Source organism: Zonotrichia leucophrys, chromosome 13 (genome assembly GCF_028769735.1).
Source record: "Zonotrichia leucophrys gambelii isolate GWCS_2022_RI chromosome 13, RI_Zleu_2.0, whole genome shotgun sequence".
Taxonomy (NCBI): Eukaryota; Metazoa; Chordata; class Aves; order Passeriformes; family Passerellidae; genus Zonotrichia; species Zonotrichia leucophrys.
Genome location: NC_088183.1, coordinates 14,127,151 through 14,142,815, shown reverse-complemented (window position 1 = coordinate 14,142,815; position 15,665 = coordinate 14,127,151). Strand labels below are relative to the sequence as shown.

At 40.8% G+C, this 15,665-nt stretch overlaps 1 protein-coding gene across 3 annotated transcripts in view; it reads left to right on the top strand.

Annotated features, from left to right (window-relative positions):
* SLIT3 (slit guidance ligand 3) overlaps positions 1-15,665 on the top strand; it is a 482,576-nt gene that overhangs the window by 304,523 nt on the left and 162,388 nt on the right. For all 3 annotated transcript variants that reach the window (XM_064724717.1, XM_064724718.1, XM_064724719.1), the window contains one exon: positions 3,476-3,617. In XM_064724717.1, coding sequence (XP_064580787.1) covers positions 3,476-3,617 — 142 coding nt within the window. The remainder of the gene's footprint in view (positions 1-3,475; positions 3,618-15,665) is intronic.

Sequence of the window (15,665 nt, the reverse complement as noted above, 5' to 3'; positions counted from 1 at the left end):
ACTAAAAATCTCATAAACTTACATTCTAGATCTGCTTTTGCTCATGAAGAAGATAGAAATGTGCTTGTTGTGCTTTGGGGATGTGGTTTAGAGGTGGACCTGGCAGTGCTGTGCTGATGGCTGACTCAGTGGTATATTGTGGTGTTATAACTGTGCAAAATGCAGTTTTACCCTGCTACAAAGTTCCTGCAGAAAGACATGAGAGATGGAAATGTTGATGGTTGTGTGGAAGATTTGACCTTGTTGCCAGCTCTTTATCTTCTAGAGAGCAAGGATTGCTCTGAAGTTTGTTCCTAATTTGATAATTTCTCCCTCTCCCTAAAAGCTTGCAGTAGCTCGTTTGCACTCACTCAATCCTTCATTTTGCTTTGGCCATTGTACCAGAGGGTGGGCAGACAAAGAGAAAGTGTAAAATGTAGGTAAATGTAGGTAAAATCAGGGCCAAGAACAAACCTCTTGTCGTTACACAGACACAGCAGAGGGCTGTGTGCATTTTGAGGCAACATAAACCACTTTTGGAAGCAGTCACAGTTAAAGTCCTACAGAAACCTTAGACTCCATGAAAGGCAAAGCTGGCAGTCCTGTTGTGCAGATTTCTGTTAATTTTGCAGCAATTCTAATAACAGACAGTGGTGGTATGTGTGCCCTGCATTTCTATGGACAGAAAACAAACCCAGGAGAGCTGCTTGTCCTGCCTGTTACACATGTACATGTTTAATTAGTGACATTGGTTTTTCCTCTTTAGTTCAAACAGCTACCACTTAACTTCTGTGTTAAATGCATGGTCGTGTCTACAGACTGTGTTAAGCCAATAATCAGATTTTGAAACTGGAAAAAAATCAAAGTTCAGGCTGCTTGATAAATATGAATTTGTTTCTTTGGACCATATGCATATGGATTTAGATTTTTATTGCATTATTGAATTCTTTTTACTGTAGTTTTTAGCCCAGATTATTCTTCAGGGTGAGACTAAAATGGTCTCTGTCATGAGATGAAAGACTCATGATGGAAATATGATGGAAAACTCCTTACCTGCAGCTGTCAATGTGGCTGGAGAGTGGACTATAAATGAGAGGGTATTTTAGCAGAGAGAAAGGGTCATTAGGGTGATCTCATGGTGGAAGCAGCTGCCCACTCTCATAAAGAATGTATTTGACCCCTGCCCGTGCACAAATTTCCTGTGAGATCCATTTATTTCTACATGGTTGCTACCTCTTAAAATCTAACTTCTGAATTGGAGCTGTGGGTTCTGGGCTGCCAAATGCAGCCACTCAGAGCTCTGATTAACATCAGTGTTAATTTGTTTATCTGTGTTTAAAACTCAGTGCTATGAAACCCCGAGTTTTCTCTGGTGTCCTGACAGAAAGTCAGGTGATCAACCAATAAAAATATTTCAAACCCAGTATTCAAATTTGGCAATGTTTTGCCTGCAGTTGAAACAGTGATCTTATCCTGAAACTCAATATTATATTTGAATATAAGGCAGTTCTGTCATCCCTGGTTACAAAATAATATTTAAAGAGCATGACAGCATGCTTGAACTTAAGGAAACTCAGACAAATTGAAATTAATTCCCTCAGAGTTCAACACCTCTCCAATGGAAGGGATGATTCCACAGAAATTGTGTTTTGCTTTCCAGGAGGGGTCACTCTGCATGTGTAAAGTCACCTGCAGAAGTTTTCAGCTGATGTCCTTTCAAACTGTGTCTGCCTTTGACAATAATGATCCTTAGAGATGCCACTGGAATCTCTTTGGGATGTTGACTTTTCTGTGCTGGTTACAAGGTTGTGAAAGCAGGGACATGTGTAGCTTTCTGTACAAGCTGACACTGCTGTGCAGTTAGGAGCTAAGCCAAGCAAGTATGGAGGCATAAATCAAGAGAGGAAATTCATAGGAATGTTACATTTTTATAAAATCTCTAATTGTCCTAATGAACATTGAATTATGAGTTCGTGCAAATATTTTTTTTTCTTTTTTTTTTAAGCTTTTTGTCAGCTGTAGTTGGAAAACACTAAAGTATCCATCATGGGTCTTTTCAAAGACAAAAAACCCCAAGAATGAACAGCTTTGTGAATAGTATTTCCACATTCTTGTATGTATTCGTGTTTTGACAACTATGATGTGTTTAATTTTCCACCCAAAAGGCCAATCTCTTACGAATTTTGTCACTTTTTACCAGCCTTACAAACCTTCACATTTAGCCATCTGTATCTCAACATAAAGATTCTTGAGGCTTCTTGTGTTCCATGTACTTTGGAAATATGACTCACTATAAATAAACCAATAACTGCTACATCTTGATAACCTCAATTAGCATAGCAAACCCATTTTATCTATGGCTAAATGTATGCATATATCAAAACTTTAAATGTAGGAATCATAACCATTTGAGTAAAATTGACATAATTACTACAGTTTCAAAAAAATGTAATGACACTTAATTAAGCCTGAATCTAATGAATTGACTAGAATTTGTATGGAGCAATGTCCTCGTGCTACACCTCTGCTCTGTGTGTAGCTTTGTGTCTTTGTGTCTAGCTTAAGCAAGAGTTTGAAAGTTTGAACTTATGTTTTTCTAAATTTTTTTTATGTTTCCATTAACTGCATTGACTAATCTTGAAAAGAAAAAAACCCTGGATTTGTGTTCTCAGTCTTCACACCATAACAGGTTTCCATATTTCAAAAACATAAGTTGTCTCTGATGAGAGTCTTCTCTCAGTATGTAAAAGTACTCAAGAAGTGTTTGTGTAATGGAAACTTCTGGAGAAAGACAACTTTTGGAAATTTGGAAATGCTACTTGATTCTAAAGCTTAATTTAAAAATCTTTGAATGTATTGATATGGGTGAGCATGAAGAAAGTGTTCATGAGGGGAAGAGACTGATAGAGTGGAGACTGAGAGGAATAAGAACACACTTGTGACCGTGCTCATAGGGGTCTGAGATGATGATGAGGGAAGAGATGAGGATCTGACTCCATGTTTCAGAAGGCTTGATTTATTATTTTATGATATATATTACATTAAAACTATACTAAAAGAATGGAAGAAAAGGTTCTCATCAGCAGGCTAGCTAAGAGTACAAAAAGAATGATAACAAAGGTTTGTGGCTTGGACAGAGAGCCGAGCCAGCTGACTGTGATTGGCCATTAATTACAAACATCCAACATGAGACCAATCACAGATGCACCTGTTGCATTCCACAGCAGCAGATAACCATTGTTTACATTTTGTTCCTGAGGCATCTCAGCTTCTCAGGAGGAAAAATCCTAAGGAAAGGATTTTTCATGAAAAGATGTCTGCGACACACACTTTAACATATTTTCTCTGCAGCTGATTTGTAGAATATTATATTCACTTGCAAATAAACGATTACTTTGTATAGTAAGATGATCTGCTAAACCCACAGCCTGATGTATTTTGTTGTTGAAGCCTCACAATCATTTTCTAAAGCCTGGAATGTGTTCCTTGTGTGCAGGCCCCCAGTCGGAGCCGCCGTCGTGCAGCGCCAGCTCCGTCTCCTGCCCCTCCGCCTGCACCTGCAGCAACAACGTGGTGGACTGCAGGGGCAGGGGCCTGACAGAGATCCCTGCCAACCTCCCCGAGGACATCTGGGAGATGTAAGTGCCACTCTCATGCATGAATCTTTTCCATTTCTCTCCATTTTTATTCCATTTCATGGCCTCCTGTATGGAAGAAAGGTGTATGTTTTAAAAGCTGTTCTAAGGAGTTGCCAGGTTGTTCTCAAGTCAGTTGTCAGTAGTTGTTCTCTCTGGTTTGTTCTTTTGAGCTAAGGGCTGAAACCATTTTTAAAATGTAAATTAAGATAGTTTGGTACTGTCCTACCTGAAAGCAAGATAAAGTTCTTGGGGCCTTAAGTTGAGATTGTGTTTACATTTCACAAACCCAGAATTGCAGTCAGTAAATGAAAATACACAGTCCTTTCTTATTTCCAGTCAATGATTTCCCCATGAGATAGAGGGACATCGTTTTAGCTTGGAAAGGTGCTTTTATAATGAATTAGAACATCAGAGCACATTGTCTCTGCTGATTTTACCTTCTGTATCTTGTCTTCCACATTGTTATTTCTGGTTCTTTAACATTTTTGTGACTTGTGTTGTGGAATCAGATGCTTGTTTTATAGACTTGTTTGCCTTTACTACCTCTAGGAATTGGAACCATCTATTTCTGTGTCCATGACTTCACACTACTGTGGGCCTGAAATACTGTTACATTAAACCATTTTACTTGTGGTTAGTCCACAGGGAATGCAGATCAATTCTTTTCCTATTTAGGTTCTTGTCATACTGAGTTTTCTGACATCCAGCCGGCTTTTACAGTCTACACAGTATAAATTCAAATATTTGCATGTTCACTGGACTTATCCACTTCTTGTTGCTGTAGAAATACTGGTGCACAGCAAAATTTACCATAATAAAGCATAAATTCTTAAGATTGTGGAGTGTTCTGGGTTGGAAGCAATCCTACCAGATTTGGGCAGGGACATTTTCCACTGTCCCAAGTTTCTCCAAATTCCATCCAGCCTGGCCTTGGACACTTCCAGGGATGGGGCAGCCACAATTTCTGTGGGCAATCTCTGCCAGGACCTCCCCACCCTCACAGGGAAGAATCTCTTCCCAATATCCCACCCAACCCTGCCCTCTGTCAGTTTTAAGCCATTCCCCCTTGTCCTGTCTCTCCAGACCCTTGTCCAAAGTCCTTCTCCAGCTCTCCTGGAGCCCCTTTAGGTATTTTCCCTTTAGGAAAAGGTTTTAAGGTTTTCCCAGAGCCTTCTCTTCCCCCAGCTCTCCCAGCCTTTCTCAGTAGCCAAGGGGCTCCAGCCCTCTCATTGTCTGTGAGTCCTTCTATTGCTCTGGGCATAAGAACCCCAAGGAACATTGAATTCAACTTGTTCTTGTATTTCCCCCTAACTCAGTATTCCCTTGTAAGCCAAATTGTTCTGGTAAGAACACTTGACTTACAAACTGTTCTACAAAAATGAAACACTCAGCTGTTGCTCTAACACAGTTATTAAAGGTGACCTACATTTCACTCTGTTTCAGTATTAATTAAAGATCTTTTATTCAGCCTTCCTACCTTTCTTCATTAGCATGGGTAGGCAGAACCTTCTCTGACAAAGCTGCCAAAAAGACCTAAGCCTGTTTTTTTTGATGAAAACCCATCACAAACCAGGAAACTCACTTGTCATGGGACATCAAACAAGCATCATATGATGCTAATTTTCCTTCTCCCACATATGAATTAGAAGTCTGTTGTGTTACTCTATTACTCCTCAAGGTGTAGGATTTCATTGCAAGAATGTTTGCTACTAAGTAAGCAATTTAGGAAAGCTAGAAATCTGTACCCCAGACTTGCTTTTTCATAATTTCATAAAATAGGTAGCAAGAATGTAGAGAATGCAATTTGGTTTTTTATACAGCTTCTTGTTCAGTTGGGAGCTGACAGCAGCAGCCAAATTGACTGAGGAAAAATGAGTTATGAGAAATTGAAGCTGAGGAATACAGACTGTGTGCTGACTGTTACAAAAGAATCTCTGCTTACAAAGTGGTTCTGTTCTGCTCTTCAGAGGAGAAATGAACAGTTTGTGCCATAGAGAAGCACATGAGAATAAACACAGAAAAGTTTTGCATGACTACTTGGGTGAAAATAAAAGTCATTAAGCACCTGGAGGCATTTATGAAAAGAAATACTGAAATCCATGTGGTGTGGTGGTTTGCTGGTACATGAACAAAACAGTCATTCCCTATATTGGGAGAGCATCTACAATAAAAGGAGAGGTTGCAGTTATTTAGAAAGGGTGAGATAAAAGGTAAATAGGGAACATTATGTGAGTGCAGAAGGGGCTTGATGGTGGAGAGGTGTAGGGAAGGAGAGATGACCAACAGAGAGGAGACAAAGCCTCCAAGAATTTGTTGTTCTGCTCAGATTTGATCACAACCTTGCAGGCAGTGCCTGTCAAACAGAGTGACAGCTCATCCAGGGGATAGCAGAGACCTGTGACACATGGCTTGGGCTGCTCTGGGCTCAGGACATGGGCTGGACAGATCCTTTCTCAGTCAGTAGTGACTCCCTGGCATCAATCAGCCAAAGGACAGCGTTCCTGCCCATGCAGATGTGGGCTCAGGGGCTGAGGGCACTGCCAGCCCTGGCTGTTGGGTTTCAAACAGAATTTGCTTCCACGAGCTGCCTGCCACGTTTGTTTGATGCCTGCCAGTCATGGGCAGGAGGAGTAACCCCCTATTGATCTTTTCCCACCTCACAACCCTCTTCCTCTGCCCTTTCTTTAGAAGGAAGTTTTCATGCTGTTTGTCGGCCTCAGACTGATGCACTCATTTTTTATTTATCACTTGCAGTGTTTTAGGATGTGAATTCTGGGCAGGTCTTGTCTGAGGATGTTGTACACCTTAAAACAGTGGTGCAGAGACTTCCACTTGTGCCTTTGTGTTTGATAGCAGTTGGTACAAGACTTTCCTGGGTGAAAGCAGGGCACAGCCCGCAAAGGCAAGGCACAGCCCCTCTCCTGGATGCTGGAGCGGCAGCCACTGGCACTGAGTGCTGCTTCTCTGAAGGATCTTCAGATTGCTTAAAAGAAGGAATTAATTATTTGATAAATCTAGAAGCTGGATTGTGGTTGGGATGCTTGAGAGAATATAAACAAGCTGAGCCCAGTACAGAAAGTGATGGGAAAAGAAGGGTGAACTGAAATGAGGAAACAACCAAACACATGAGGAGAAGAATTGGGAACAGAGGAAATCGAGACAGGGTGAGCAAAGTGCTGTGAGCCTGAGAAAGTGAGGAATATTTGGTGAAAAGGCCTGGGATTTGTGCCAGTGGACACCAGCTGTGTAGGATGGCAGGAGTACTGGGATACTGAGGCAGGACAGTGGGACACAGGGAAAGGTGGAGCACATTTACCTCAGAGAGCCTTTCTGCCCCCTCACCATGCACTTGGGAAACCCAACTGCAATTTGAGTGTCTGTTCTGTGCATTAGGGACTGTCTAGGCACAGATTAACTCTTAAACTACACAGGGAGCTCCTGTTTGCACTGCTGCTGTTCCAGTTAGAGAAGCACTACAGGGGTCTGGGATTCAGACTTCTGTTACACTTGAGTTTCCTTGTGATGGAATCAGTAATTTCAGTTTTTTGCTTTGAGACCACTGAATTAAATGTTTGTTTTTGTTTGTTTTTTTTTTTTTTTAAGTAAAAAGAAATAAATTAGAAAATACTAGAAATACCAAAGTTAATGTTTGTAGCTGCAGTTGTCATTTGAAGCTTTTGTGTGTATTTGTGGTGGTATTCACTTCAACAACAGCACAGTCTCATGCTGCTGTTGACAGCTTGGATTCATTTCTTGTTGCCAGTGGATGCATCAGGGATGTGTAGGGAGGGAGCCTGTGTGTATAGACAGGGTCTGTTCAGTTGCAGAAACAGGAAAACTGTAAAATGGGGACTATGTGGAAGAGAATCTCGTGGATGCTGTCCAGAGAATTGGGTTGTGCCTCTTCTTGCCTGTGGTTTTATTAATTGATTCTGGGCAAGTGACTTGCACAAGCTTTCCTTGGGTGGTCACTGGTGATGTCATCTCAGTTCTGGCTGACTCAGCTGAGACATTCAGCAGTGTGGAGGACTCCCAGCTGCAGCAAAAGTCAACAGGCACTGGGCTTTGAACACTTTGTGCTCTGCCGTGTTAATTACTCTGAAAAGCCAAGTCTCAGTCATCTGCAGACTTATAAATCAAACTGCAGAATGTAAAGTATATCCTTAAATTTTGAAACAGGTCTGAGATCTGTTCACATCAGGTTTGCTTCACTACTGCCACTTAACCTGTACCATACTCTGTGTCTGGTGAGATTAAGAGAAATAGAATTGAATGAGCCAAGATGAAGCTGGGTAGGATGTACCTGACTCAGAAACAATCACAAACTATTTGTTTGAATGCTGATGCAATTGCTCCAGACAGTAAAGAGGCTGCCAGTCCCTGAAGGAGAAGTGCAGTTTAGGCACCATGTGTGCTGAGATGATAAGCACAGCTTCCTCTGGCAGCTGGGCATGGCAGCCCTTCCATCAGCACCCAGGCTTGGCTTAAGGGTGGTTTGAGTCACTTGTTCCACGTGGGTTTAGTTTAGCATTTTCACTTTTGATAGCTGAATTGCTGGCTGATGTGTTTGTAGGTGTAAATAGCATGTGATTTTGATGCAGAATTTCCACTCTTAGGAAGAATTCTGGAGTTGGAGCGCAGGAAAAATGAAATGTTGGTTTTCTCCTGGTTCTGGCAAAATGAGCACAAACCTAATTTTCTGCAAGATGATCACTTTGTAATGTAATGTTCTACTTGTTCTACCTTTAATGAATGATTTCCTGACAAATTTAATGCCATGAGGGTCCCACTGTGCTGGGCAGCAGAGCTGGAGGCAGACAGGTTTGCTGTGTTTGTTGTTTCAGGAATTATCTCAGGAAGAAATTGCCTTTTCTATTCTTCAGTACCTGCAAGAATGTGCATTTCAGGCCAGCTCGGACTTAGCTGGGAATCTTTAGGAAGCTTTTATGCTTTGAAGAGAGTGATGAACAATTTCTGGGTGTTTAAGTTACTGGTATATTCAAAATTAATTTTCCTCCCACTAAAATAAAGTCAGAAAAGCTATTATAGAAAGATTGAGCACTGGTAACTATTCATTGTAATAAGAATAATTTTTTGTTATATAAATTATAAATTAACTACATGACAGCATTTTCATGTTTATTAACAATTGGCTTTGAAGTTCTCAGTTTCACAAAGGCAAGGAGTTTTATCAAGAATATAAATGTGTAGGAACTATAAACTTCATGGGAAAAGGAATGATAATTTTTAATTTAACATTATTATTCCTCCTGAAAGAAAATTATAATAATTTTCCCAGGCTTCCAGTAAATAGTGCAGCTGAAGCCAGCAGAGAATTTTGGAACCTGCAGTTAATGCTCCATAATTGCCTCTGGTGGCAACTTCTCTGCCTGGGAAACCAGGTTGGCTCCTGTAGCTGAATCCTATAATATGATTTTCATTCACTGCTGTAAATTGGCCCTGGACAGCTTCTCATGTCTAACCTGACTACTTTGTTCTGGATCTCACCAGGCAAACTGTGTCTTGCATTCCACAGAGGTTTATTTTGTCGGGCCAAAAATATGTAGAGAATTTTTTGTTGAGTTCAAAACACAAAAGTCATAAAGAAATAATAAATATTTTAGATTGATAGTCAGTGAAGAAAATATAAATATATGGAAAATTTTAAGAATAAAAGTGTTTTCTGTGCTGAGACAAATTAAGGAAAACAGAAAGCTGCATTTCACAGTTTTAGAAACAAGCAGAAACAGCAGGGAGTTTCTGCTGCAAGATCAAGGCAGATTTATTTCTTACATCTTTACTTTTATTTCTGAAGTTGTGTAACTAATGTCATCTGCAGGCACAGGAAGGTGGGCTTGTTTTGATAAATTTCTAGGTCTCATACACATGGTAATTTTCATTTCAGCCATATCAATTTTTACCTTCTTCACTGCTTTTGATAATTGGGAGATTTCTTTTAGAAAAAAAAGTTATGTACAGGTTAATTTACTCAGGCAAACTGTGTATGATTAAACTTAAAAGGTTTGTAGATTTGAGAGTGTTTTGGTTTTTAGTTTGGTTTAGGATTTTGGGGGTTTGTGTGTGTAAGTGTGTAAGTCCAATATTTTTTTCCCAGAAATATCACTTCAGTCTAGTATAATCACAAATTAATAATTACTAATAAAAATGAATGGTATAACAAAAAATGCATGTATATTTTATCTAATACAAATTTCACTGCAAAACTCCTGTGTTGCCAAACAAAATAAAGAGATTGCAATATATAATGAGCATATACATTCTTAAAGCTGATTATGAAGGGGAAAAGCAATTACAGAAAATAAAATAGAGAGCAGAAAATCACAACTTTGACATAAAATATACTAATCAGATTTTTTACTGGATAAAATACTAATTGTCTTTTGGCTAACACATGTTCTGTTTATTTTGCTTTAAAAGACTGTGAAAGTAAGAAAGGATTTGAGGAATGTCTATTGTCAAATAACAGAATCTGTTGAGAAAATATTACAGGTGGCAGAATTTCAACTACCAAACAGCTACTTAATTTTCCTGCTAATTTCTGGTGTTCTGCCTTTTCCTTGTCAGTATTGTAAACGTGCAGTAAAAACAGATGTACAGAATGTACACAGCTCCTAATAATAAGCTAGATTAGAGATTAAAAAATAACTTTGTGGTTTTTTCTGTCAGCTTACTTCAGTTTTCACTAAAAGAATAGTTTTGTGTCACAACTTGACAAATTAGATGCAAATCAGCTTGAAATTGTCAGCATTGTGAGAAAACATGGGGAGTGATCAGGGCTAGAAGTTTCTTGCAATAATTGGAAGTCAATAGAGGGTGCTCAGGACTGACCTCCTCAAGCAATAATTAAAATCAATGTGATGTGTTTCGGGGTTAGACTGTCTGGGACCTCACAGAGCTTCTCAGTGAAGCAAATATTCTGGGTTTGGCTTGTTAAAATGATCCTGCAAGTTTATATTTATCAGGTTGAACCATTGGTGGATGATTGCTTTCACAGAGGTGCTGGAGAAACTCTCTGTCTCCCTTCAGAATAACAAAACCCAACCTCAAAACAACTCCATCCTAAAAAAAATTTCCAAAAAATATCAATGAAAAGTGCGCAGAGCAGATGCTGGAAGTGAATACCAGAACTGGGCAGCACCTGGGGATGGTCTCTTTGGAGATGGTCTCTGTCTAGTCTAGACTCGGAGCAGGAAGGCATTATTGTGTATTCTACCCCCAAAAGAGCTTCTGATGAACCCTGAACACCCTCACAGGTGATGGCTCAGGGGAACTCACCTGGACTTGGACATCTGCAGCAGTGGGAGGGAGCTCGGGGGGAGCCTGCACCCTCAGCCACGGATAAAGAAAGGAAAATATATGGATGAGACTGGCAGGGACATTGCAATGATGAGCTCTCATTCTGATGACAAGAGCCAAAATTTCCCACCACAAATGTGGAGTTGTCATGGTGGTGGATGGAGAAGCTCTGAGGTTTGGCAGAACAATGCTTCATTCTGGTGGTAATGTGGTTATAGAGACATTGGTGTTTCGTATAAAGATGTTTTGTGAAATACCAGTCTGTGGATTTCTCTGGTGTTTCCTGCTTGTCTGTGCTATATTTAATGCAAAATTAACATGCTACAACAGAGGGAATGGATTTCTAATGCGGCTGCCATCACAAATTCAGTGGTTACCAGCTGATACCTCAGTCTCACACAGCTGAAACTAAACTCACTGCAGTGTGTCAGAAGATCCAATGTCACCCGAACTGCTTTTACAATAACACCATGGTATCAGGAACATAGCAAAACATCTGTTTTCATTCTCAAAGATGTCTTTTGGTGAGCAGAATTACCTGTGTAACTTCCCAGGTAGATTTATGTTGACAAGTCACTTCACTGTTGATGGGATTTTGTCTCTTGAAGATCTGCCCTCGGGTGAGTTGTTAGGAAGCAGTTCTGTCTAAAACTACAGCAGCAGCTCGACAGCTAGACCTGAAAATCAACAGCAGAGGGAATATGAAGGGAAACTCCAGTAGTCTCCTTTATTAATACAGGTGGATGCTTTACTGGCTCTCAGCTCTCCTTTTCCTAGGGCAGACTCCATAAGAAGCATTTATAATGTGTGTTATTAATTTTATTTGGGAGTCATTCAGGTGCTGGGATGAAAGGCAGCAGTGTAAAAGTCGTGGAGGACCCCATTTGTTTAAGGGTTTTATAGTGGTGGTAGAGTCTGGCTGGGGTGGAGTGTGAAGGCTTCAACTGTTAAAACAAGCAGCAAACACACACATTTAAAATCCTCCATGTCCTGCCATCCCAAAGCACTTTGTTTTCTACAAAACTTTCTTTTCTTTATTTTTTTTTTTTGGAGGACTGAGAGATGAGAGACATAAAGAGCTGTTCCCTGGGATATCAGGCCGTGAGCACTTTCGGAAGCAGCAGGGCTGCAGGTTATGGCCCTGCACTGAGGCTGGTTCAGGTTTTGCTGCTGGATGAGCTGCAAGTCCTGTCTGTGTATGCAGGGCAGATTCCTCCCTTCTCCCCCATCCAGGGCTGTCCTGGGTGAATATTCAGTGCAGCTACCCAAACCTGCTGTGCATGCTAGGAGTAAAGATTGTGTTTTAGATAAAGAGGCAATGAAAGGTGTCAGGCAGGGATCAGATCCAGCTCATACCTGTAGTAAGAAGACCATGTATGATGGTGATTTATTTAGTATGATTTATTCACCTTGAATACTGAAGATACAGCTGTAGACTTTTCTTCATCAGAGACTAAAATGCATAATAATGTATGAGAGCCTAAATTATGAGATAGATGTTGGAATAATGATCCAAGCAGGTTTTTATAATCCAGTTGTTTCAGTCCCTGGCTTGATTGTTGTGTTCCCTTGAAATTTCCTCCTTCCTAACCCAAACTGTTCTCCCCATCCCTGGCTTCTGTCACTGTCACAGACATCTTTTATGAAAAATCCTTTCCTTAGGATTTTTTTCTCCTGAGAAGCTGGGAGGCCTCAGGAACAAAATATCAACATTGGTTATCTGCTGCGGTGGAATGCAACAGGTGCATCTGTGATTGGTCTCATGTGGTTGTTTCTGATTAATGCCCAATCACAGTCCAGCTGTCTGGACTGTCTCGATCAGACACAAGCCTTTGTCATCATTCCTTTCTATTCTTAGCCAGCCTTCTGATGAAATCCTTTCTTCTATTCTTTTAGTATAGTTTTAATATAATATATATAATAAAATAATAAATCAAGCCTTCTGAAACATGGAGTCAGATCCTCATCTCTTCCCTCATTCTGGGACACCTGTGAACACCACCACAGGTCACCGTGATGGATGTCAATGCTCCTTCTTTCCCCACCCAGTTCCATGTAAATCCCTGCTCATAGGGAGGAGGAAAACAAGGATTTTACTCTTCACACAGGCTGTGTGTGTCCTGCCAGTGCCACAGGTTTGTTCCCCTCTCTCTGAGGTGGCTTTGTCTCGGGGCTGTTTGGTCATGCCAGAGCCCAGGAACAGCCTGTCTCATCCCCTCCGTGTCCCAGCAGGGCCCCAGTGCCTGCCCCATGCCCAGGGACACTGGGGACACAGCTCCTGGCACTGTTAATAGAGCGTGGCTGGCTCATTTGTAGGCTCTATTCATCTGGCAGCTGAGAATTATCAGTACTGATGCTTCCCTCCCTCTCTTTTTCTCCAAGGTAGTGATTTGTCTATGTTATGGGTAGGTAAGCTTGACAAAACATTGCACATTAGCAGCTGAGACAGTGTTTGAAATGGGAAAATTGCTAGCAAACTGCTCCATTAGAGACCCAAATAACAAATTCTTTCTTTCCCTCAATGAAAGGGAGATAGTTAAAGCCCAAATTAATACGTCTGTCTCCCCAGCTCTGCAGGGGGAATCACTCTTCAAGACGAATGGCTCCATCACTCCTGAGTGTGAGCCGGCTCTGCTGAGTCCCTGTTAGCAGAGTTCTTTATCCCTTTGTGCTTTGCCATCCTGGGCGTGAGCAATGCAGGCACCACGGGAGGGGGTGATGAAAAGATTTGCACCTCAGTGAACTTTGAGATGGATTAGCATGGGAATTTGAGTGCTTGCTCTTTACCCTGGGATAGTTTTTCATCTTTAGCTGCATGGTTTCCCCGGGTTTGTTTTGTCATGGTTTTTTCTCTGATATGTTTACTTTTTGCTCTCATTGCTGCAAAGTCATTTAAAAACAAAAAGTAGGAAGAAGGAGGGCTTTATCCAGTCTAGCATCATGTTATGACAAGCAAAAATGGATCTGAATTCAGTGGGCCCTCATCCTTTCCAATCTCTGTTGATAGATTAGAGGACAGAAAGGAAATTATTCCTGTCCTTTGATGTTGTTGTCGAAGCCTCTAAAATGAAGCTGGGAGAGGCAGGCAGAGCATTGCTGTGTGTGGGGAGGGGGAGATGTGCCTCAGCTCATCTCATCTCAGCACTCACCTGGTGACATGGGACAGCCACAGGGGCAACAGAGGAGCAACAAGAACCTCTGGGAGCTTGAACAGGGCCAGTTCACTTTACCAGTTTTGGGAATTCTGCTTGGCAAGTCTCCTAAATAGAGCTGAGTATGAAATATCACAGGAGAATCATATTGACTTGTAAGAAACCTTTAACAGGAGGGAAGGTCGTAATTTAAATTATCAAAATTTAGGTTTTTAGGACTGTCTTGTACAGATTTCTCAAATGCATTGTAAAATTATTTTATAGTATATTCTGGTAATACCCCCCAAAAAATGAACTCCCAGATGTTGCTTTGCACTAGCATAGATGGTTTTATAGTGTATAATAGCACTCCATAGTATAGGGATACACCATAAAAACCACAGTTTTCCAAAGGTCATGTTCTAGGTAACCTAGGTATTTTTGTCTGAAATAAAATGTGGCTATAAAATTTACACTTTCTCAATTTTTGGAGGAAAAAAGGCCAATATTAGGTAAGAATACTGCTTTTCACTTTATTTCAAAGATGACATCTCTAGCAGTTTCCCATTGTATGGTTTCTAATTAGGCCTTCATCACCCTGAAATTTCCAGCTCCCCTCCTGGCAGAACCTAGAATTTCTTGAGATTTTTAATTGTCTGCTGCACTCAGCATGTCATATATGAGCTAAACGAGGTGAAAGAGTAAAGTGTTAATACAAACAAGGTGTTTGCTGTTATTTTACTTGTGAAATTGCATTGAGGCTAGGTTTGCCATTTTAAAACATCCATTTATGTAAAAAATAAATAGAAGTCAGGTCAGGACTTCATTCTGTTAAAGCACAGGCTTATTTAATGCAGCCCTGGGCTTGGTGCCCTGGTTTGTGCCCAGGTTGGAGCCCACCTGCCCACAGACCCTGATGGGGGCCATGGTGCTGCTCTGGTGCCACCTGCAAGGTGGAATGCACTGAGCACAACATGAGATTCTTTAGTCCTTCATTTGCAAAGGGCTTCAAGCAATTAAAATTAAAAAGTGGAATAAAGCAATGTCAGGTGCTGTGGTGGAAATACAGCAGCAGATGACAAGAGCCTTGTCCTTCCATTTCTGTACATGCCATCTGCTGCAGATTTTGTAGGAGAGGATGAGGAGTTCATTAGGTAGCTTCAGAATGCAACTCTCAGATAACTCCTGTTTCTCGTGACCGTGTGCACAGGGGTTCTTGGATGAGGGAAGAGACGAGGATCTGACTCCGTGTTTCAGAAGGCTTGATTTATTATTTTATGATATATATTACATTAAAACTATACTAAAAGAATAAGAGAAAATGTTTCATCAGAAGGCTGGCTAACAATAGAAAGGAATGAAATGATAACAAAACCTTGTGTCTCAGACAGAGTGTCCAAGCCAGCCAGCTGACTGTGATTGGCCATTAATTACAAACAAACCATCATGAGACCAATTCCAGATGCACCTGTTGCATTCCACAGCAGCAGATAACCATTGTTTACATTTTGTTCTTGAAGCCTCTCAGCTTCTCAGGAGTAAAAATCCTAAGGAAAGGATTTTTCATGAAAAGATGTCTGCGACAGTTTCTGTCTTGCTC